The sequence below is a fragment of the Lolium perenne genome, chromosome 7 (assembly GCF_019359855.2).
Source record: "Lolium perenne isolate Kyuss_39 chromosome 7, Kyuss_2.0, whole genome shotgun sequence".
NCBI classification, from domain to species: Eukaryota; Viridiplantae; Streptophyta; class Magnoliopsida; order Poales; family Poaceae; genus Lolium; species Lolium perenne.
In genome coordinates this window covers 254,764,769-254,789,050 of record NC_067250.2, presented here as the reverse complement: position 1 = coordinate 254,789,050, position 24,282 = coordinate 254,764,769, and the positions used below count along the sequence as shown (strand labels likewise).

Genomic DNA, 24,282 nt, shown 5'->3' with positions numbered 1-24,282 from the left:
CACTGCTACTATAGGTCGAGGACATTGCTCCGTATTTTTGTCCACAACCTTACTATGATGTGTGGCGGAGGTGCTACAAATGGCAGATGACGAAATGGTGTTCTCGTGCTGCTACAAACGATGCTCGATGTTGCTACCTCTGAAATCGGATTTTCAGGATTTTTGCTGCAGATTTTTTTCATAATTCTATTATGTTGGCTACAATTGTTATGCGGTTTTGCTACAATACTACAATGTCTCAGGCCAGATCTATGGTGAGGTCTCGAGCGAAAATCGAGTTTTTGCTACAGTTATGTTGTGTTTTTGCTACAATAGTACACAATTGTTGCTACGAGGTCTCTGGCGAGAATCTTGGCAATGCCTCCGGCGAAGTCTTCGGTGACGTCTCCGGCGAGGTCTCTAGTGAGGTTGGTTTTGCTAGAATACTAGATATTTTTGCTATAATAACATAGTTTGTTTGATACATGATCTCCGGCGAGATATGTGTCTTTCGTGGGTAAATCATTTTTTGCTACGGCTGGTTTGGTTTTGCTACACTGGTACTTTTATGGAAGTAAAAGTGGAATTTTGGTGAAAATAGATTATGCTGCAAACCAACTGTTTTTTGCTACTTTGATACATTATGGAAGCAAAAGCGAGATTAAAAGCTACTGTAACACATCTCTTGTAGAGGTCAGATTTACCTAATCCAACGGCTGTCCACCCGGGACGGGGCATTTGATTCCTGGGGAACGCCCATCACTCCTTTTGTTTTTTGAGGAAACGCAACATGAGCTTTGCCCTTAGGGCATCTCCAACGGACGCGCGCGTCCGTTTGTGTCTGAGGGTGGCTCCAGCAGGGTGATGCATTTTTTTAATTGTTTTTTTTCGTCGCTTGATGCCGAGTGGGTCGTCGTCGATGCGGAGGAGGAACTCGAATCAGCTGTCCTCCTGCGAAGACGAGGAGGGGGCAGGCGACGGTTAGCGTGGGGCCGTAGCTGCTCCACCACGGCGGCCCCTGCCCTGGACCCGGGCGCCCAGGCCCGCGGCCTGGACCACCTCGCTGGCCACCAGAACCCGCCATGGATTTCCTCGAGGGCCTGGATGCGTCGCACGAAGAGCTAGGCGGCGCTACGGTGGAGCTTGTGGCGGCTAGGGTTTGTTTGGAGGAGTGGATGAGGAAGAAGAACGTGCGCACTCTTTATATAGGCCGGAGGCAGGCGACGGCCGCGGGCGTCGCCATTACTGCGTTGGCGGAGGTGCGCCTGAGAAGACGCATCGACGCAGGCTCGCTGCCAGGCGGGCCCGACGAATCGTCCGCTAGACGCGAGCGGACACTTTGCGCGTCCGTGCAGACGCATCCGAAACGCATATTTAGGCCAGGTTTGCGTCGCCGTGGACGGTCCGGTCACTTTGCGTCGTCCCGCTGGAGGTGGTACCAGACGCATTTTTGGGCGGAGGCAAACGGTCGCTATGCCCTTATAATCTTGACAAAAAAAGGGGTTTAAAGTGATGGCTTTGAAGGCCCATCAACCTCTTCAAGGCCCAGCCGCTCTCCTCACGGAACCACTCCACCCTCGCCGTACTCACGCACGCGTGCGGCGCCACCGATCGCCCTTCGCCGCCGTCTCTCTCTTCCTCCCCACAAGCGCAGGAAACGGCAAAACCCCGCTCTCCGGCCTCCACCGCCACCGCCACCGCCTCCGCCCTCCGGTCCCCGCTCTCCGGCCTCTACCCCGCCTCACCGAGGTGAGCTCTCCATGAAACCCGCATTCGCACCTGCACGCCGTCTTTTTGTCGCCTAGTTCGTCCGTGCTGACGCGCGCGCGCGCTAACGCAACCCTAGTTAACCCTCTTCCGCCATGGATTGATCCCACCTTTAGGTGCGTGCGCGCGCGTGTGCCTGCGAGGCGTAGCAGCGCGATGGAGCTCACGAAGCAGCGGCCACACCCGCCGCTGCCTCCGCCTGCGCACCGGGCCGCGCAGGTCCCGTACCCCGCCGCCGTGTTCTACCCTGACAACCGGACCGCGCAGGCGCCAACCACCTCCTACCCGATCGTGCCGGCGAGCCAGCAGCCAGGTGCGCCCACTCCCAGCGCACACCAATCCGGTAGCAGGCCTTCGAGCAGGGCATCGTCGCTGAGGCCGCCGCGGCAGGCGCCGAGTGTGCAGACGGATTTTCCAGAAATGTTCGTACCGCCGCCCTCGGCCGGCAAGAAGAAGGCGGTGTCGCCCAAGGTCCAGGTGCTCAAGTCACCGCCGTCGACACAGGTTTCTGCTGCCAAGCGTTCTGTTCTCAAGGGATTGCCCCCAAAGGCTCATCAGCAGGAGCAGTTCGATTCAGTGAGATCGAAATTCAGGGAGGCTCTGGCTGCTGCGCTGAGTATGGGCTCTGACCAGCAGACGGGGCAGCAATCTGCTCGAAATGTGCCACCTTTGGGGTCAGTACAGACAGGTGGTGGTGCAATGCAAGGATCCACAACTGCCTTCCTGGTTGCAGGTAAAGGTGATGATGAAAATGCGACAAAAAAAGTTGCCGCTTCTAGAAGAAGTGAGCATGGTGGCATGTTGCATAGCAACCTGAGTCCAGACATGACAGCACAAGTGAGGGATGATATGCAGCAAGAAACAGAGCATGTCCCCTCGGGAAACAGAGCATGGCTTTGCTGGGATCCTGACATTGCCATTGGAGCTTCTCGATCCTTTTCGCAGCCCAATCCGAAAAGGGCCAGGATGTCTGATGTTCAAGCTGGGGTAAATGTATCTGAAATTGGTTCGGAGTCTAATAGAGCAAGTACCACTGATGAGACAACTGGAGAAAAGAAGGTCAGGAGGATTCGTGAGGCCCATAGTCTAGCATTTGCAATTGAAGAGGAGCTGTTCAAATTGTTTGGTGGAGTTAATAAGAAATACAAGGAGAAATGTAGATCACTCCTGGTTAATCTGAAGGATAAAAATAATCCTGTGCTCAGGGAACGGGTCTTGTCTGGGGACATCACACCTAAATGCCTATGTGCAATGACTGTCGAAGAACTTTCTTCAAAGGAGTTTCCAGAGATGTTTACACCACAGCCCTCACCGCCCTCGGCCGGCAAGAAGGTGGCGGTGTCGCCAAAGGTCCAGATGCTGAAGTCAATGCCGCCACAGTTATCTGCTGGCAAGCGTTTTCTTCAGAAGGAACTGCCACCAAAGGTTCATTCTCAGATGCAGTTGTTTGAGTCAGTGCGAATGAAGTTCAGGGAGACTCTGGCTGCTGCGTTGAGTATGGAATCTTATGGACAGATGGGACAGCAATGTGCTGGAAATGTGCCACCTTTGGGATCAGCTGGTGGGAACATACAGGCAGACCGTGGTAGAATGCAAGGATTCACAACTGCCTCCCAGGTTGCAGGTAAAGGTGATGATGAAAATGTGACAAAAGTTGCTACTAGAAGAAGTGAACACGGTGACATGTCAAATAGCAATCTCAGACCATACATGAAAATAGAAGTGAGGGATGATATGCAGCAACAAACAGTACATGTACCCTTGGGAAACAAAGTATCAGGCAATAGCTCTGTTGTTTTAGATGATCTGTTGCAAGATCAGGGGCTTTGCTGGTCTCCTATTGGAGCTTCTCAATCTCAATCTCAATCCATGTCACAACCCAATCCAAAAAGGGCCAAGAGGTCTGATGTTCAAGCTGGGGTTTATGCATCTGAAATTGGCCCAGAGTCTAAAAGAGCAATTACCACTGGTGAGACAACTGAAGAAAAGAAGGTCAGGATTCATAAGGCCCAAAGTTTAGCATTTCAAATTGAAGAGGAGCTGTTCAAATTATTTGGAGGGGTTAATAAGAAATACAAGGAGAAGGGTAGATCACTTCTGTTTAATCTGAAAGATAAAAATAATCCCGTGCTCAAGGAACAAGTCTTGTCTGGGGACATAGCACCTAAATACCTATGTGCAATGACTATTGAAGAACTTGCTTCAAAGGAGCTTTCAGAGTGGCGGATGGTTAAAGCTGAAGAGTTTGCAAACATGGTTGTTCTTCCTCATAGAGAAGTGGATGTTAGACGTTTGGTGAGGAAAACGCACAAAGGAGAATTTCAAATTGTAGAAGAAACTGATGTGACAGAAGTTGGGCTTGGGGGTGAATCACCTTCCTATGTTCCATCAAAACATGTTGCAGTTCAAACCAAATCTGATGATAAAACAAGTGTAGGCAACGAGGTCAATGGATCAGACAACAGTGTGCAGGATGGCGTTGCCGGAACATGCAACAACAACACGTCGAACAATTTAGATTATCCACCAAATGGGAAAAGTGATCTCATGCAAGAGCTAATGATTGATGCTTTAAAGGTTACAGAGAATCTTCCACAGATCATGACATTGGATGAATTCACGCAGGACCCTCATTATCAGCCCACTGGAGCCCTGCAAGATGATTCCCGTATTGACAAAGCTGACAAGGCTTTGAAGTCAGGCTTTTTTCCAACAGCTAAAGACAAGGCTGCTGCATCAGATTTCCTGTTCCATTCTAATTTGCCATCTCCACAAGCCAATTGTGAGTCCAAGTTAGAATCAGCGATGAACAAATCAGTCTCAATTTTAGGTCCAGTTGAAGAACCAAAGGGAGATGTGTTAGTTAAATCCCCCCCTGAAAAGGCGGTTGCTGAAAAACCAGATACTGTTAATGGCTCTGTTCCTGAATCTACTATGCACTGTAAGATAACTCCTGATGCTGCACTGACGCATGACAGTATATGGGAGGGATCAATTCAGCTTAGTTCGTCCACACTCACAAATATGGTTGCTATATTTAAAAGGTTTGTTTCATCACCTCGCTTATAGTAAGCGTATGCCATTGACTACTTCTCTGACATATATGCAATTAACTACAAGAAGTACTTTTTCTGCAATTTCTTTATCCTGAACAATCAACACAACACTCCATTGCGTTGGGAATCACATTTCCTAGCATGCATCTCAATGTTTTGGTGGCATCCGTATTTCATCAATATCTTGCTTCTCTTTTGCAGTGGTGAAAAGCCGTCTACAAATGGGTGGCACCGCTTTCTTGAGATCAAAGGAAGAGTGAGGCTCAGTGTTTTTGAAGAATTTCTGGTAGAATTTCCTAAATCCAGGAGCCGTGCTATCATGGTAACTATTATTTCTATGTTTGGGTTTATATATGCTATTGTCGGATGGATGACCATGTTGTTTATTAAAATTGGCAATTCTGGCATATACACATTCTTGCACTTGTTGCCTTGCAAACAGTTGTCTCTATCAGAATAATGATTGATTGTAGAACCCAGTGGAAAGATGTACTCTTGAATGTGTTTCATTTTGGTTATATCATAGCTGCATAAACTAAATTATATGTATCATGTGCATTGTACCTGTTCACAGTCTGAGCACTGAAATGCCATAAAATGGAAGACTAGATGTAATTGTTAGTTAATGCATCCTAGTTCAGTGTGGCAGACTGAGAAGGGATGGGTTCTGTGGCCTAGTGGCAGGAGCGAGATTGTTCATTCCCACCCAAAACTGGGTTCAATCCTTAGGATTAACACCTCATGCCGTACTTATTTGGACTGCACCTACCTGTTATATGGGACATAAAATGCCTGGCCTTGTATTGTGGTGTTCTTATGGTGTTTCCAATGTAGATTAAGAACTGGCCATAGCATATGTCGGAGGCCCACATTCGTGTGTGTAGGTGTGGTGGCGTGGGTGGATTGTGCGCATCTATCTTGTACTAATTAAAAGCACTAGTGTAGCAAGCCATGAAAGTAGATCATGAGATAAGGCAGTCCACTAATCTATGTTCCTTGACCTAGTCATCTTTTATTTACAGTTGATAGTTCAATACTTCATCACCACATTTGGTAAATTTATTGTTATATAAGTTAGTGTTCCATTGAACCATTTACATGTTAGGGGTCACCTGAGGTTTGGACAACAAAGGTTCAAATAGATTGTTCTTTTAGCAGAGCAATTAGATTGTTTTGTGTTTTGACATACTGAACTTGAGCACCTTTCATATGCTATACTGTTAGGATCCTGCTACAAACAGTATTGTACTGCAAAGAGATCTTGCAGAATAAACATTTCGACGGGAAGAGAAGGAAAAGAAAGACCTGATATTAATATTTTGTGCATGTTTAGCATTACTGTTGAATTGGTGCATGCAGTGTGATCTTGTGTCCTTCCAAATATGGTAGTTAATCACGGCAACTGCATCTGTACCCACTAGTCAACCGCATATTTGAATTTGAATTCTGTTGCATGTGGCGTCTGGCGAACTTCACAGGCTTTCTGTGATTCCTCCCATATCTGGTCATGTTTGTACAATTGTGTTATTTTACACCACATGGAACAGAACGAGTCATTGCAATATCGTGATCTACTCTTACTAAACATAGTTTAGGACAAAATTGAGAAATAAATTATACATGATGAAATGCCACCACAAAACTAATACTCCTATTGTATCACCACTTCTCGAAACTGTATCCTTTTTGTTAGGGCTGTGGACAACGGCAAATGTCCAACTTTTGGTTATAGCTACCTAGCTAGAGCCAATTTCTTAGAGCTACAGTTTGGAGTTTTTATAAATAGATCCGATGTTACTACCTTAGACTCTTAGACATGGGGTTATTGTTTTCTTGGAAGTTAAGTTACTTTATCATACCCAGTTTATGTAATCTTCATAAATATGCGATAATAATCAATCTAACTAATCTGTCTCTAAAAAAATAACAAACACTATAAGTTAGGTATCTAATTTTCTGCAACTATTACTTGCCGATAGCATAATAACCAAACTTCATATTTCCCTGTCGTACTTATGCATAATACACATGTTGTCCTCAGTTTCTTCCCTTTTTGAAAAAACACTCTTGTTCTCCCTTCTCTTTGATCCTGCATGAATACTCATTCGAAATATGGCTTTCACCTATTTCACACCTTCATGGTTTTCTTGAGTTTTTGCTGCTGAAAATATTATAATTTCCATTCAATATCTGCCACTTGTGTGACAGGTAACTGAGTTATGTTGTAAGGAGGGTTCTCTTGAGAGTGGTCGGCATCATCTTTCACAGGTTCCTCCCTATTCTCCGGAAAATAGAGTTATTCTCAAATATTTTAACCATCAATTATTGACCATTTATTGAGTTATGCATACAACACTAGTGGAATAAAGGTTTTTTTTAGGAATTTAATTCCAACAGTTGCCACCTAGCAAAACAACCAGGACTCAATAAGGCGCCGTATTCCTAGAGACTCCAGCACTATTCAGCAGCGTGGAACATTTGCACATGATTTATGAGAACCAAGGCAAAAAAAATTGAACAGATTACATATATAATACCCTCTCAGAGATTGCTTCGACTGCTGCTACTTCTATTATACTACTATAAAACATTGCAGGCACAACACACACATGAAGAAGTGAGAAACGTATGAGAGAAGGGGATTACTCCCTGGATCGAGAACATGGTGGAGGTAAGGTAATAGGTATAAGGACCAGTGAGGATGGACAGGAAGCTAACCACGCGAAGCACCTTAGTCACCACTCACCTCTGTCAGCTGTACCTCTTCTTCCCTCCTCTTCTGCTGGCTGCTGCTTTCCTCCCTCATCCTCCTCACCACCCTCAGCAGCTTCTCCTTGTCGCAATGCAGCAATCACACTCCATGGTACCACCGGAGAAAATAAATTACTGGTTGCTATTACTTGGATGGGAAGCCATGAGAGGTGGTAAGAGATACTGTGGGAGCCGCGGCAGGGAAACCCAGGCTGGCCCCGCTACGTACTTCCCTCTCTAGTCATCTGTGTTAACATAAGTATGCTGCTGCTTTATCCCTTCCAACAGCACTACCACCTCCATGAGTGCTGCTGTACTATCCCTTCCAACAGCACTACTACCTCCATGACGACTTCCCTGCTCATACTCATCCTTTACCAACTAGCTTGTCCAAGTCAAAGATTAGTCAACATCACAGTCAAAGTCACTTAGACCTGTGTTTAGTACTCCTATTATATTAACGATATATATGACCTCACACCAACACACCAAAAATTAGTTTTAGACAGAGCACACATTTGGGAGTGCAATAACCTCTTTTCTAAAATTAAAACATCAGTATTTTCCAATAACTGGTAGACATTTTCCTTAACCAACTTTAATCTCGCAATAATGATAACTGGGCCAAAAATAAACAACCAATTTATTATTCTTTTGTTCAGAAGCAAATCCGCGTGACAGAAAAGTATCTGTGTGACAGGAAAATCAGGATAGTGGCTAAAATGCCCCTTTTAAGCATAACACATATTTTGTTTCCAGAAGAAAAAATTAATGAAAGAGAAAGTATCACATAAAACATAGAAATGTACTAAAAATTTCATGGTGCTCTAAATTCATGGAAGTCTTTTATAAAGCTTTGTTCAATTTTGAAAACATATGATTGAAGAAATCAAAGTTTCTTCGAAAACTTTGACCGCTAGAGTAATTGAGTTGCCAGAAGCAGCCTAAAACAGCATGCTTATAAGTGCGACACGGGAACACGTATAATCAACTGGCCACAGTAAAATAGTTATAAGCTTCCTGTCAAATAACAATATGGGTAAAGAAAAGTGAAATAGTTCTCCAAAAAAACATTAGTTGTATATAGAAAAGCAAAACAAAACTAGTTGTTAAATAAATGCATAACTTGTTTGGGGTTTGTAGTAGTTAAAACATGTAACATCTTTTTTTTGAACGCAAGCACTAATATGTTATACTCCATGTGAAACATTAAAAGCACAAGTGACAGGATATAGATGATAAGGCTCGCCAAAAGTTCTTTGCTTGCAATCTGAAAATGTTTCAAACCTACCAAGGAAACTACAACACCACAGCATAGTATTTTGACAAATTCACAGAGATTGAAAGAGAAACAAAACAGACATAAAGCATCCCTGAACTAAAAGAGAGCTCATATAATCAAAACTTTCATCTGTAGCCGCAAGGATATCTGCATTAAGGCTGTAAGTTGGGGTGGGCTGTCCACGGCGCCGCCAGCCGTTCCCACTTTAATCGTGCACGTGAACACCCGTTGATATAGCATGTTAGCTGCCGGGCAGGAGCGGCTAACCCTCTCTACCTAATTAAGCCCACCCCGTCCCGTTCCTCTCTAAGGATGCTCATAGTGAGGAGTAACTTAGACTAGTAACATATGTCATGTTACTAGTTTAGGTTACTACCTTCATAGTGGGTAGTAACTTATATGTGGTGTCATGCATTGTGTCATTTATTATGTTGTAGACTCATTTTGCCTTGGGGTGTGTGATGTTATGTTAACATAGCTAGTTACTACCTCACTCTCTTTCTTCATTTATTCGCATGCCATGTCACCAAAATGCCTTGAGATGTGTGATGTTACTAGCTATGTTACTCCCACTATGAGCAGTCTAATGGAAACAAACTGCTCGGAAACAAACAGTCCGCTTTCCTCGCTCTGCGCTTTCCTCATCCAAAGCAGGAGCACCCTAATGGCTACGAATCTGGGGAGATGCCAATGATGCGGCCATGACTTGTCCTGGATTCTTCGACTGATTTTTTTTTTTGCCGCCGGCGTACCTGATACTTGCCGATTTTCTTCGCCTGGACCTGTGCGGCCATGCCTTTCGTCCACGAGCAGCATCGTCCAATCCAACGAGGGGGCCTCACCGTCGCGGAATGGGGGAAGAAGGCCGTGCAGCCGTCCGATTCACGCCCGCCGCCGCCCGATTCACCCAAAAAACCGGCGAATCGAGGCCTCCTTGTGCTCCTTCGTTGCCGGCCGCCCCTCTCCCCAACCTCATGCGCCATGCTCCTGCCCGGCGGTCAGCGTCGCGGCAGATGGAGAGGTCGATGGCGGCCGAATTAGAGCCCCACGAGCTTTTGGACCGGCACCATGAAGTGCAGTTCTGGCGCGCCCAGAGGTACGGTCGTTCATGGCATCTGGCATGGTCGGAGGGTCATGAACTGAGCGGATCGAAGAACGAGCTGGCATGGTTGGTGGGTTTTAGCGGGCCTGACGAACGCCGTGGTACTAGAACGGGATTAAGGGGGGCAAAATCGTAGTCATGTTTAACTAATCGGGCACAAACGGCAAGCTGACGAACAGCCGTGGGTCTGTCCACTTACAGGTATAATCTGCATTTACCTAAGTCTACAGTATGCTCCGTGGGATGATCACTAAAGCTCGCTGGTACTTCACAATCTGAGCCGCGAAGTGTCGATAAAGAAGGTAGCTGCTAGACCTGTAGCAGAGTATGGTACAAGCCCATTCAGATTTCATTCGCAGCTCTAAAAGTCTGAACATGAACATAATTTTTTCTATAGAATGCTACTATCACACGATGTGCGCCATATAAAAACTCAGCAAGCACCTTAATAGACTTGCCAATTAGTTAAGTTCACCTGATATTCTGAGAGTATGATCTTATCCTACTTGTATTAGTGGCATGAAGTTATATATATCTCTGGCGCGGGGCAGTGTGCGGCGGGCCGGATCTGGGCCACGAGGGCCGGCTCGGGGGCGCGGGTGGTCTGGGCGATGCGGCGGTGCTGCGGCAGGCCGGCACGGCCCCTTGGCGTGGAGGTGCTGCGGGATTGCAACGGCACCGGATGGTGGTGGTGTGCGGGCGCGGCGCCCGGCAGCGGCGTTTTGGTGGACGGCGGTGATGGCATGCGGGCTGTCCTGCCGGTGAAGGAGTTCTCGATGGGAAGGTGCTTGCTCCGGGTGAAAGCTCTACCCGACTTGATCGGTGCCGGCGATGGCGACGCCCTAGGGCGCCGTTCCCCTTCTTGGAGGCATCGTCGTGGAGCTCCCACCTCTCCTGCCTTCGAGGCTTCGTGCCCTCCGGGTGAAAACCCAAGCTCTTGCCTCGGCCGGAGCGAGCGACGGCGGCGGTCTCGTCGCTTCCCTTCTTGGAGGCGTCGTCTTTGGAGTGCATGACCTTCATTTGGCGATGGTGGTTTGTTTGCCGGGCTGCGTTGCCTTGCCGTCTGTGTTGGAGGATGCCGAGGCGGCGGCCTCGGGTAGATGGTTGTGTGCCGGGGCGGCGGCCCCGGAAGGCGGTGCGGCAACATCTCTATGGTGCGGGGATGCGGCTTGCCACAGCTTGGGTGGCGGCCCTGTCCGTGTGGGCGGCAGGGCAGTCGGCTCGGTCGGACGTGTCCTTGAGAGGACGGTCGGACGTTATGTCGGGGCGGCGGCCCCAGATGAGTTGGTGTGATGCCCGTGGTCTGCGGCCGTTTGCCCTGTGCAGCTTGGGCTGCGGGTTCATGATTCGTGCGGCGTTGCAGCTCGAGAGCGAGCGGTGGTATGTCGGGGCGGCGGCCCCGGAAGGTGGTGGTCTTGGTGGACGTGCAGGGCACGACGGAGCAGCGGTATGTCGGAGCGGCGGTATGTCGGAGCGGCGGCTCCGAATGTTCGTCATCTTCGAGGGTGCTTGACCTTGGGTCGCGTGGGCGTGACTCTCGACGGTGGGCTTGGGTGGCAACGACAATGGTGTTGAGCATGGTTTGGTTGCTACAAGACCGTGTTAGTCGGCTCCGTCCCGGCGTGTCCGAATGTCTTCAAGTTGGTCTCCTCTTGCTGTGAAGTCGAAGCTGCCTTTGGGTGGTGTACGATGACCTTCGAGGGGCGGTCTGGCGGTGAAGGTCCTTTTCGGCGCAGGTCTTGTGCATCTCCTCTCCAGGGCTTGTCGTCAAAATCGGAGCTACCGGTTTTTCTTGGGGAGCCACCTGTTTGGCATAGGCCAACTCGAGCTTCGCGTTTGTGTAGCTTCTGTGGGTAGCCAGGGTGGCTCGGTATGCCCTTCGCGGCGTCGTGTGGGTGGGTGTGGGCTTGGCCCTGTCTTTGTAGGTTTTCGCCCGATTTTCTCCTAAAAAATCGGGCACCTTCTTCTTAATTAATGGATGAGGCAAAGCTTTTGCCTCCGTTTTATATTTTATATAAAATCCATATCTGGCCTGCCTTCAGAACTTTAGTACCAGTAGTCTCCACATGAACATTTACCGTCCTTAAAATGGTGAAATGGTTGAATATCTCTCATGATAATTTCCGGTCCTGTCACTAGAGTTATTAACTCGCTTGCATTGTGACAGTCATTACAGACTCGAGGGTTCTTATTTATCTGCACTGTTGTAACAGGGGTTGTGCAAATGAGCCCATATGCAATTGCGAGCTTCTCACTGGGTGTTGAGCAACCGTGCCTTTACACCATCTGCTACATCATGTATAGAATCAGTGTCTGGCACATATACCACAACTTTGATCTCTTCTATTAGCTTAGCCAACCTTGCATATATATTGGCCCTTAAGTCAAACCTTAGGCTGTCTCTGAGCTCCTAATTTGCTAACCACCTATTATTCTCATGCAGACCATTGACTCGTATATTGGAGATGAGAGAGTAGGTCTAGTGAAGCTTGCGGAAGGGATGGAGTTGTACCTCTGTCCTCGAGGGAAGGCCACTCAGATACTTGCTGACCACCTACCGAAGGAGCACTCAGGCAGTTTAACGGTGGCTGGAACATCTATTATCGGACTCGTCGTGTGGCGGAGACCCCATGTCACACCGACGGTGCCACCCAAGAGGCAAGATGTCCCCAAGAGTCGGGCCATAATTTCTAGTTCAGTTCTGCCCAGGATTTCTCAGCCACCATCTTGCTCTTCCAATGCTTGTCGCTCCCAGCAGGATGTTGTAGCCGCTGAGGTTGTTCCGGGCATTGGTCCTGGTGCTGTTAAGGATGATGATGATATGCCAGAATACAATTTTTTGAGCGTCTCAAACTCAGCTGGCAATGTAACGACGTCGCAAACCTACAGGGGCCATCAGGACACCTCTCTCTCGGAAGATCAATTCAGGGAAATGGTTCGCAAGTATGGCAACATCTCTGTCGCAGCCCATCCCTGGAATTGCGATGGTGACTTCGACATGCCAGAGTGGAACCCAAACTCTCAAAGCTATCTCCTGCAGACGCATATTCCACAACCACAGTCCCCTTATCAGCACCAGCCAAAGTACCATTCCATGTTTGAGTACAACATGACAGGAGAGTACCAAAGCCCCTTGCCCCAAGCATATACCCAGCAGCAGCATATTGGCATGCGTGAGCAGCAGCCTCTGCCTTATGGGCACACAATGCAGCCTTTTCACCGATCCTACTACGGTGTACCAGATGACAGTTGGCAATCCTACCACGGCGTACCAGACGGCAGTTGGCAATCCTACTTCCCTGGGCCTGACTACATTCAAACCAATGACCCTTGGAACCAGGGGCTGATGGCATGGAATCCATGGTAGTTTCATGCAAAGTGCAAGCATCTGTTCTGGGGGTTATCTCATCCCTTTTTTCACATATATAAATATCAGATTATGTGCATATAGAGATGGGAAATTTGGGTTTTTTTTTTTGAAGTGAGATGGGAAAATTAGTTGGTTTCTGGTTGCATGTTTTGTGTTATATCTGTACCTCGTGCACCCAGTTATGCTTCTGGTTTCCCAGGGACTGAAATGTATGCAACTACAAAATTAGGCGTCAACTTTGCAGCTGCAAGAATCGAAAGCTGAAATTGCTATCGTATGTTTACATCGCAGAGACTTTCTGGCTACTTATTTATCATTGTGGATGTATATGCATCTCTGGTTCGCACGTATGCCCGTAAGCATGCACTCTAGTATCCGATATTCCTAGTTGTGCTTTGGTGGTATTTGGTCTAGTCGTGACTCTGAAGCACAACTGGTAGTGGATAGTCGTATTATCCGATATTTGTATTCGAGAAACCGAAAATAGAAGTGGTAATATTTGAATCTGGAGGCATGTGAAAATGAATATGGTAAATATAGCCAATTTTAGTAATTCAACCCCAATATGCCAATTACCTAACAAACTAACTTAGTAATTTAACCCCAATATGCCAATTACCTAACCTAGAGAAACTAACAAATCGGTCAAATGTTTTTTTATGTTATTCATTTTGAACTACTTGCATTATATTGGTATATTTATCTCTCTACCATTCTATAGTTAGCGAATTATAAGAAATGAATCTATTATTTCCTTATATTCATATCCGCACCGAATTGACAAATTATCCGATATGTATTCGTATTCGAGTCTGAATTTATATTCGGCAACATCTGTATCCGTATCCGTACGTTTTGAAAATATGGAAACAGATATGAAAATGGCATTATCTGATCCGTATCTGATCACTAGTAGAAAAACCTCCCTTTAGTACCGGTTCCAAAGGGCCTTTAGTACCGGTTTTGGAACCGGTACTAATTATCCGGTACTAAAAGCCTTTCACCTTTAGTACCGGTTACTAAAGGTGCCTCCACGTGGGCACGGAGGAACCCGTGGGGCTGAAGACCTTTGGTACCGGTTCGTGTTACGAACCGGTATTAAAGCCTATTTCGTTTAATTTTTTTTTCCATTTTTCCTAATTATTTTTCACACCCTTATTTTCACGGCCTCTTTTTTTTATTTTTTTCAGAATTACTAGTATTTCCGTTAGTCTCTAACTACACTTAATCTCTAGTCAAATTACTTACCCGTAGTCAAACTTCCCGGTCGGTCACCCATCCTCACACTACTCCCGCACTAGCACGCTTAACTTCCAAGTTCCATCCCGTTCCACTTCCAAGTGCTTCGCGCGCATGTATGTGATAGTAGTATCATATCAATCCTATTAACATGTTGGTCGATGTCACACTTTTTATCGTTTGAATTCCAAATAATTCTTTTAATAAACAAAAGTAATGATGTAATAATAATGTTGAATAAATAAATAAAATTAACTTTTTTAATTATTTTTAAAAAAATTAATATTTTTTTGCAAAACCTAAAACTTGAAATAATTTGATAAAAGTAATAGTAATATGTTAGGACTCACTAAATCTTATAATTATATATATATAAAATTCTAAATTTCTGGAAAAAAAAAACTAAAATCTTCCTGCTTTCATATTTTCATTTGGAATTTTGAGAATCTAAAAATTGGCTAACTGGGTAAACCCGGGTGAAATCGGATGTAACTTTTTACCAGGATTTTTTTGATATATTATACGCTTTTTTTCGACGTCGTATGCAAAAGTTATTGCGGTTTTACCATTTTTCAAAACTTTTTTGCAAAAAAAGTGAAAATTCAAATTTGTTAATTTTCCCTAATAGTAGGTTGATATACAAGAATCTGAAAACATTTTATTTTTTGAATTTTCTATCATTTTCTTTTCTATTTTACAGTGCCAAAAAAGGCGATCCACGGGGGGGGGGGGGGTGGAGCTGCGTGGGGGAGCAGAAAAACCTTTAGTACCGGTTCGTGTCACGAACCGGTACTAAAGGTTTTTCAGCTGACGCGAACCTTTTAGTACCGGTTCGTGTCACGAACCGGTATTAAAGGTCCTTACGAACCGGTACTAAAGGTTTGGGCAGTGCAACCGGTACTAATGCACCCTTTAGTACCGGTTCGTAAGGGAACCGGTATTTATGGCTTAGATGGATGAGAGGTTTTCTACTAGTGGATCTGTTTCCACCCCTAACTCATATGCCTAGGGAATTGACGAGCAAATGGGAGGATACATCCAGCATGAGGAAGTAGTCAACTAGGAGGTTGGCGATGACATACAAAGCACTCTGGAGACCCACGTCTTGAGCAGTAGCTAACCACCAACGACACATCACCATTAAGCCTCTCTGGTGAGACCGACGAGGCCATTAGCTCCCAATGCCACAGTGGGACTCCCCTCGCAGCTAAAGCAACGCCTCCATAGAGGAAACAACGCCATGGCGCCACCACCCGGTCTGGTAAACTAGACCTAGGGTTTCCCTGGCACCGAGAAGGGGAAAACATGTCAAGCCCAAGACCACGCCTCCAAGGAGGAAGCGGCAACAAGAGGTGTCGCCGTGGTCAACATCAAAAGCCGCTCACTAGGGTTTCACCCAGGCCAAAGACCGTTCTGCGACATATCGTAGATGAGGAGATATCGAGATATGTCGCAGTTCCGTGTTCCGTGAATGAGCCGAGCCGATTGCATACCAATGCTGGCGGAGCTATGTACAGTTTTGTGTGTGTGGGTGTGGGTGTATGTGCGATTTTTACATAAGTAGGTTTATATATACCCCAAACCAATATGTCTGATTTCTTTGTAACTTACAAATACGGCTTTCACTTAGTTTACAAAATTTGAGTTCCTGTTCAATTGATGATTTCCGGGCAAAGAAATGCATTGCAGATTTCCCGTTGACATCACACATGGTCCACACCCTCTTTTTTAGCAATAGCCCCGATCTATTGTTTTCTGAGCGAAACACATCACAAGAACGGGCTTACAGCGATGGCTTTGAGGGCCCACCAACCTACTTGAAGCCCACTCGCACCCCTCTCGGAACCGCATTCTGCCCACGCGTGCGGCCCACTATTCGCCGGCGTCTCCTCGTCTCCACCGCGTCCAAAAACGCAAGAAACCGCGAAACCCCCAAATCCTCGAACCCTACCCTACCACGAACCCCTACCCTGCTCCGTCATTGATTCCGCCGCCGCCCTCCGGTCTCCGCGCGGGTGGCACTACATCGCCGAGGTGAGCTCTCCGGGAAACCCGCATTGCACTTGCACGTACGCGCCGTTTTGTTTCTTTGCCGCGTATATTTCGTCCGTATGCGGCGCTAACACAACCCTCTTCCGCCATGGATTGATATCACCTTTAGGTAGGCGCGGGCGCCTGTGTTGTCTGGAAGGCATAGCGCGATGGGACTCACGAAAAGGCCACAGCCGCCGTTGCCTTCTGCTGTCCACCGGTCCGCGCAGGACCCGCACCCGGTGTCCCCGAAGGTCCAGATGCTGAAGCCACTGCCTTCACCGTTCTCTGCTGGCAAACGTTTTGCTCAGAAGGAATTGTCCCCAAGGGCTCATCCGCAGGTGCAGCTCGATCCATTCAGATCCAAGTTCAGGGAGACTCTGGCTGCTGCGTTGAGTATGGATTCTGATTCTGACCACCACTCTGGGCAACAATCTGCTGGAAACGTGTCACCTGTAATATCACAGCCCAACCCAAAAAGGGACAGGATGTCTGATGTTCATGCTGGGGTTAATGCATCTCTCCAAATCGGGCCAGAGTCTGAAAGAGAAGTTACCACTGATGGGGCAGCTGAAGCAAGGAATGGCAGGATTCATAAGGCCCAAAGTTTAGCAGTTACAATCGAAGAGGAGCTGTTCAAATTATTTGGAGAAGTTAATAAGAAATACAAGGCGAAAAGCAGATCGCTTGTGTTTAATCTGAAAAATAAAAATAACCCTGCGCTGATGGAACGAGTCCTGTCTGGAGACATACCACCTAAATGCCTATGCACAATGACTAAAGAAGAGCTTGCTTCGAAGGAGCTTTCGGAGTGGCGGATGGATAAAACGAGTGTGCAGGAGGAGGTCAAGGGATCGGACGACAGTGTGCAAGATGGAGTTGCTGAGACATGCAACGAAAACACATCGAGCAATTTAGATTATCCAGTGAATGAGAAAAGTGACATGACGGAAGAACCTATGGTTGATGACTTGCAGGACACGGAGAATCTTCCAGAGATCATGACACTGGATGAATTCTTGGATCTCTTTTATTCAGAAACACATTTTGAAGATCAGTCCGCTGGAGCCCTGCAAGATGATCCTAGTATTGACAAAGCTGATAAGGCTTTGAAGTCACAAAGTTCTCCAATAGCTAAAGACGATGCTGGTGCATTAAAATTCCAATTTCATTCTGATTTACGATCTCCACAAGACACTTTTGAGTCCAAGCTAGAATCGCCCGTAAAAAAATCAGTTTCAATGTTGGATCCAGTTGTAGAATCAAAGGGAGATGTGATATTCGAATCCCCCCCTGAAAAGGTGGATGCTGAAAAATCAGATACTCTAAACGGTTTGATTCCTGAATCAGATATGCAGTGTAAGATAAGTCCTGATGCTGCATTGATTCATGGCAGTATATGGGAGGGAGCAATTAAGCTTAGTTTGACTTCACGGTCACGCACAAATATTGTTGCTATCTTCAAAAGGTTTGTTTCATCACCTTTCTTATAGTAATCCTATGCAATTAGTAAATGTTTTTTTTCCTGTGAAACACACTATTAACTACAAAAAAGTACTTTATTTATTTTCAACAAATAACACTCCAGTTCATTTTGTGTATCTTCACATGTCCTAGCCTGCATGTCCATGTTATGGAGGAATCCTAAATTTTATTATTATGTTGCTTTTCTTCTGCAGTGGTGAAAAGCTATCTACAAATGAGTGGCCCCGCTTGCTTGGGATCAATGGAAAAACTAGCCTCAGTGAACTTAAAAAATATCTTGAAGAACTTCCTAAATCCAGGAGACGTGCTATAACGGTAACTATTTGTTCTGTGTGTGGTTTCATACATCTTTTTGTCGGTTGGATGACTATGTCGTTTATTAATATTGGCAATTCTATACTCTTTCTGTTACTGACACATACACATTCTTGCACTTGTGGACTTTTGCAAACAGTTGTCTCAGTCGCTTTGACAGAATAATGATTTGATTGTAGAACCCAGTGGAAACATGTCTCTTGAATGTGTTTCATTGTGGTTACATCATAGCTGCATAAACTTAATTACCTGTATTTGTATTATGTGAACTTACAGTGTACATGTTCACAGTCAGGGCACTGGGATGCCATAAAATTTAAGATTGGATGCAACGGTTAGTTAATGCATTCCAGGTCAACATGTCAGACGGACAAATGCATGGTAGCACCAAAAATAAAGTTATAAACATTCTTTCTTTTGGTATTAGATGGATTGTGATACTTCATCCCAAATTACATGGTGTCTTCTTATAAAAAAATTAACATCAATTTTACTGACAATATATGAATTATGTGTTAAAAAATTGCATACCGTTGGTCAGCAATTTTTTTTACAAATAAAGTGTTAGTACAATTTTACGCACAGGATCCATATTATATTAGTCAGATCGATGATCAGAGTTAGACATAGAAATATGTTAAGTAGAGATTATAAGCTTATTCAACTCAAAACACAACACATGTAAAGTGTAACATCCTATTTTCTCTCTACAGAATACTAATTTGTCTACAACTCAGCTAAAATTTATTTTCGAAGTCAATATGCACTAGAACTCCTTGTGATCCAAAGGTTTGTTCCCCAGGAAAAAACTTTTCGTACTAAAAATTATATAATTCTTAGTGTTAGCATTACAAAGATGGACTGGAATATAGGAAGCTAAGGACATTGTCGTTTCGTAGAATGTTATCCATAAAAATCGTCCCCCACCTGGACGCATGATGTGTAGTTGTGCTTTTTAAATGACATACATTTGTCATCCTCTGATCATGATACCTACATTTGTTCCTAGAAGGATAATGCTTTAGACATAGGCGTACTCCCATACGGATCCATATATTTATAGGAACGCTGACTGTCTATGGCCACAAGCAATTTCTAGTTAGCAAACTGTTCTTCGCATTTGCCAGATTCTGTCCCTATCTAAGTAGATGAACACCAAATTTAAAGCTATTGAACGAGTCCGTCCTTGCCATGTTATTCCAAGAGTAAAAAAAAGGATAAATAAATAAATAAAAGTAGGATAGTAGCATAAAGAAATTTGGCAGCCAGGACTAGTTGACAAGCGTCAGCAAGAATTCCAAGGTTCCGAACCAAAACGAGCTGTAATACAAGCCAGCTGTTCAAAGTTCAAACAGAACAATACAGACATAAGATCAATGGTCACTGTATAACACTTTACAGTAAATCCCATAGACAAACTATTAATGAATGTCGCTCTTGTGTTGTATTACTTTTTCACCCAGATCAACGAGTGCCTTGAGATTCAAGAATCACTGAGAAAGTAATCTAGCTATCAAAGCTGCTTTTTAAATCAGACAATAGAAATGAAATTTATTTTTGACCGTGAAACTGTAGGGAAGTCCCTACGGTAAATAGAAAGGAAATCACAAAAGGCTTGTTTTAAAGGGCAGGATAAAGACATTTAGAGCTGACTTTTCCACTCCGTACTATATATGTCAATTCAGCAGAACAATTAAATCATAAGTAAATTATCCAACAAGAGAAAACCCACCCAGTAACGGTCAAAATTTGAGTGCAAATATACTACTAGTCTCAAGGAACTTTACCAAGAAAATCTAGTCTCAAGGAAAAGAAGTACATTAGGTAGGTGAAAGTACCTACTGTGACAGTGTCTACAAGCAGAGCATAAGCATTTACAGCTCGGTCAAAAACATTCTATGGTTGGACCATCAAGCCCAGCATTTGATGAGACGCCGCGAGTTGGGCTCATGGTACTTGTCATAGAGAGGCTTGATCCTCTCCCGCCGCTTCCTCTTGATTATCTTGGTTGGGTCTGTGCCCTTGTAGAACCTCGGCGCTAGCTCCACCAGCCATTTCGGGTCAACCACGGTAACCTCCCTCATGTACTCATTCGTGTCATTACGAGATCATGGTAAATGACCCAGTCCGGCTGCCACTGGAATAGCGCGCTGCTTGGGTGGATGTTCACCAGCTGGACAAAAAGTTGGAGGGACCTCATTATAGTCCCAGCAGTCATCTGAAACCAGTTGTTTTGTAAAATGATGAGGTCTCCAAATCACAATCATGTCCACTAATTCATATTGTTATTTTCAAATATCAGTAAGCACAGTTTTGAAAGTCTTACTTCAGGTATGTCCAAAACAAGTTTTAGAGAACAAAAAGGATATAAATTCAGAGAAATAGCAACATGACAACACACACATACTGTTCTTTTATCCCTGTCTTCTGTTTGCATGCGCAGTCAGCCACTAATGTCAGTTCAATATCCAGACGCAACAGAATCTATGCAGTTGAGTGGATGTAATACATTTCATGGGTGTTTTTTACCCTTTTATAAGCATGTTTTTCTTCATAATCTTTTGAATCTGCATTACGAATATATGGTGTTTATCCCTGTCTTCAGCATGCCTATTCATAATTTGTGCATACAAGTTAGGCATACTAGCTGGATTTGATGTAATGAGTACTGCTAATGTGCTGCAGACCTGCAGTGTGCCATTTAGTCGTACTGACAGCTGTGATTTTAGTTAACAGAAATAAACTTAGGACAAAACTACATTCTAATCAGCTTGAGCCTGTTTTCTCTAGGCATATAGAAAATATTCTCGCTATGATAGTCAGTATCTCGTCACTGCAGCCAAGGTCAATGCTAGCTAGTAGCATCTTTGAAAGTGGTGGATCCAGTGGGAATTCAGCCATTTTTCTACCCAGTTTGGTAAGAAGACCCTCTCCGTCAACGGTGCCATGGCTGTAAAGCAGTTCCATAGCAGAGATGGTGCTTGAGGTTCTGAGGGCTTCCATTAAATCTAGGGGTAGTAGGTCATTTATCCCCATTGCCTTCATATTAAGAACTGTAGATCCCAAGTTGGTCCTCTGAATTTCTGGAATCGTTGTGGGAGACATTTCATTGGGGTAAGCACTTTCAGTGTATAGACGATAACATTTGCCAGGTCCAGTACGGCCAGCACGCCCTGTATCATTAAGCTATGCTTTCTATTTTCATAACGAGTTATAATAATTATCTAGTCTACTACCCCCTTCTCCTCTGGTCTTCCACAAGTTGCCTTGGAGGCAGTACGACAAGGTTATAAAACATAGAGGTGTATAAATTTTGTTCCCATATGTATTGGACACTGCAACTGGAATCTGTATGCTGGTATTAACATCCTTATTTTCCTGTGATATTGAATAATAAATAAACTAGCATTTATACCATGGGTAGATTGACATATATTCACATCGTACGAAATTCAAATATCGAATATTCCGAATAATCTATACTTATTTCACACCTTTCTGGATTTCTTGAGTTTTTCATCTTAAAAAATTGTTTTTTTCCATTAAATATCTGTCACTTGTTTTGCAGGTAACTGAGTTATGTTGGAAGGAGGGGTCGCCTAAGAGTGGTCATCGTCGTCTCTTAAAGGTTTCTCTCTACTCTCCTGAAACTACAGTTCTTCTCAAATGTTGTTTTTTTCGAGTATTTGCCATTAAGTCAAAGAGTAGCACCATCATCGAGCTCCTGATTTTTCAACCACATATTGTTCTCCTGCAGACCATTGAGAGGGATATTGCAAATGGGAGAGTAGGATTAGTGAAGGTTGTTAAAGGAGTGGTGATGTACCTCTGTCCTTCTCATGGGGAGGCTGCTCAGATACTTGCTGACCATTTGCCAAAGGAGCAGTCGGGCAGTTTAACCTGGACTAAAACATCTATTATTGGACTGGTCGTGTGGAAGAGACCCAATGTCTCGCCTAGAGTGCCCACAATGCAAGATGTCCCCGAGAGTCAGGCCACGAGTTCTAGTGTTCTTCCAATGATTTCTCAGCCACCAGCTCGCTCTTCCAATGCTCGTCAGCCCCGCCAGGATGTTGAAACCGCTGACGTTCTTCCGGGCTTTGGTCCTGGTGTTGTTAAGGATGAAAACTCCGCTGACAATGTAGCGACGTCACAGACCTGGCACACTTCTCTCTCTGAAGATGAAACTAAGGAAATGGTTCTCAAGTACGGTGACATATCTGTTGCAGCCCAGCCCTGGAACCGTGAAGGTGACGAGTCCGCAAGCATTGTTCACAAGCATGGTAACTTACCAGAAGTGAACCCAAACTCCCAAAGTAATCTTCAGCAGGCGCAGATTCCAACACCACAGCTCCCCTATCAGCAGCTACGGCGCCAGTCCATGCTTCAGTATGACATGCCAAGCGAATCCCAAATCCCCTTGCCCCAGGCATACCCATGGAACCAGCATTTTGCCATGCCTGTGCAGCAGCTTCTGACTTACGGGAACCTTATGCACCCTGCTGTGGCATCCTACTACGGTGCACTAGGCCGCGGTGGTCAATCTCACTTTGCTGCGCCTGCCATGCCTGTGCAGCAGCTTCTGACTTACGGGCACCTTATGCACCCTGCTGTGGCATCCTACTACGGTGCACTAGGCCGCGGTGGTCAATCTCACTTTGCTGCGCCTGACCGCAGTCGAACCAGTGGCGCTTGGAAGAGGGGCTGATGACATGGAGTACATGGTAGTGCTGTGCAATCGGCAAGCATCCGTTCTAGGGGTTGTCTCACCCTTTAGTGCATATCAACATCAGATTATCTGCATATAGAGATGGGGGAAGTTTAGTTTGTTGCCGGTTGTATGTTTTGTGTTATATCAGTACTACCTCGTGCTCCCAGTTTATGCTTCTGGTTTCCCAGGGATGAATATGTATGCAACTGGGCGCGAACAGTTGCAAAATGTTGAAATTGCTGACATATGTTTTGCATCTTCTGTTTCGCCATGTATGCCCCTAAGCATTTTCGTCTGTCTGATTTCTTTTTGGAAATATAGTCACCTAAATTACACATTACTAGAATTTAAAACTATACTCTTTGTAGGAGTGCAACTTTTAAAAATTGTTGATTCAATTGTTACTTTGTACTTTGTAGAGTTTCCTGGATCGCTTGGATGCCGATCCGGAGGCTTAGAAGTTTGATTGAGGGTATTTTTGGTTCATGCCTCCAAGCTGCCCTTCCAAGATATTGGTAACGTGAAAGGCTCTCTCTCGTTTGGTTTACTGCCAGTATTTTGGCTGCCAATGGATCCTTTGGTACAGCCTTCACAATCTGTTGCCATATTTTTGGTCATCTGCTGGCAGAAGATTTCTGCGCCAAAAAATTGGCTGGCCAACGATTGGCAGAGCACACACAGGAGAAAACCAAACGTACCATGAGATATCTCAAAATTTTAACCAGCTAAACTGTGCACACTTTATATCCGCTTCCTCTATGTTCTTTGGAACGCTTGAAAGGAACGAAATCACCGGATCTTCACGGGAGAAAAGCTAACTTACTGTCGTTGCCTATTCGACGGTGCCTCGGAGGAGGAATCCTCACGAGGGGGAGAAGAAGTAGGGGCCATAGGGCGGAGTGCACACGGGACGGTGGTACGCGATTTACCCAGCTTCGGAACACCTGCACGATGACAGGGCCTACTGCTGCTTGTCTGGAATTATCTGGGCGCTTTCGCGTTGTTACAATGAGTTGTGGTTGTACCTCTAGGGCTCCCGGGATCCGGTTTATAAAGGCGCACAGATCTAGGGTTTACACGGAGAGTCCTAGACGGAATACAAGTTGCCTAACTACGGTACAATATCTTGCCGTGTACATCAAGGATCCGCCTTCCTCTAAGTACGTGCTGGATCCGGATACTTCATGGGCCTTC

The 24,282-nt window shown here is 45.2% G+C and overlaps 2 protein-coding genes across 5 annotated transcripts; both read left to right on the top strand.

Annotated features, from left to right (window-relative positions):
- Nucleotides 1-1,735: 1,735 nt before the first annotated feature.
- Nucleotides 1,736-23,291, top strand: LOC127313439 (uncharacterized). 4 transcript variants are annotated; one of them, XR_007859000.1, is made up of 5 exons: nt 1,737-4,790; nt 5,004-5,124; nt 7,011-7,070; nt 12,151-12,235; nt 12,381-12,506. XR_007859000.1 is itself a non-coding variant. In XM_071823145.1 (4 exons), the coding sequence occupies exons 1-4, from the start codon at nt 1,903-1,905 to the stop codon at nt 23,083-23,085; spliced, it is 4,020 nt and encodes a 1,339-aa protein (XP_071679246.1). In that variant the 5' UTR covers nt 1,736-1,902; the 3' UTR covers nt 23,086-23,291. The 4 variants fall into 4 exon arrangements, 2 of the variants coding, with proteins under 2 accessions (XP_071679246.1, XP_051199899.1); XR_007859001.2 differs by having other exon boundaries at nt 12,151-12,248; nt 12,381-12,469; XM_071823145.1 differs by lacking the exons at nt 7,011-7,070; nt 12,151-12,235; nt 12,381-12,506 and adding exons at nt 21,946-22,005; nt 22,135-23,291 and having other exon boundaries at nt 1,736-4,790.
- LOC139833082 (uncharacterized) lies at nt 16,720-18,815 on the top strand. The gene is made up of 4 exons (XM_071823239.1): nt 16,720-18,045; nt 18,257-18,377; nt 18,654-18,711; nt 18,805-18,815. Exons 1-4 carry the CDS (start codon nt 16,748-16,750, stop codon nt 18,813-18,815), a joined length of 1,488 nt encoding a protein of 495 aa, XP_071679340.1. The 5' UTR covers nt 16,720-16,747.
- Nucleotides 23,292-24,282: the final 991 nt, after the last annotated feature.

Coding starts and splice junctions, on each gene's coding strand:
- LOC139833082 (XM_071823239.1), top strand. CDS start 16,748: ATGGGACTCACGAAAAGGCCACAGCCGCCGTTGCCTTCTGCTGTCCAC. Junction 18,046..18,256: donor ATTGTTGCTATCTTCAAAAG/GTTTGTTTCATC, acceptor TTTCTTCTGCAG/TGGTGAAAAGCTATCTACAA. Junction 18,378..18,653: donor CCAGGAGACGTGCTATAACG/GTAACTATTTGT, acceptor GTGAACTTACAG/TGTACATGTTCACAGTCAGG.
- LOC127313439 (XM_071823145.1), top strand. CDS start 1,903: ATGGAGCTCACGAAGCAGCGGCCACACCCGCCGCTGCCTCCGCCTGCG. Junction 5,125..21,945: donor CCAGGAGCCGTGCTATCATG/GTAACTATTATT, acceptor CTTGTTTTGCAG/GTAACTGAGTTATGTTGGAA. Junction 22,006..22,134: donor GTCATCGTCGTCTCTTAAAG/GTTTCTCTCTAC, acceptor GTTCTCCTGCAG/ACCATTGAGAGGGATATTGC.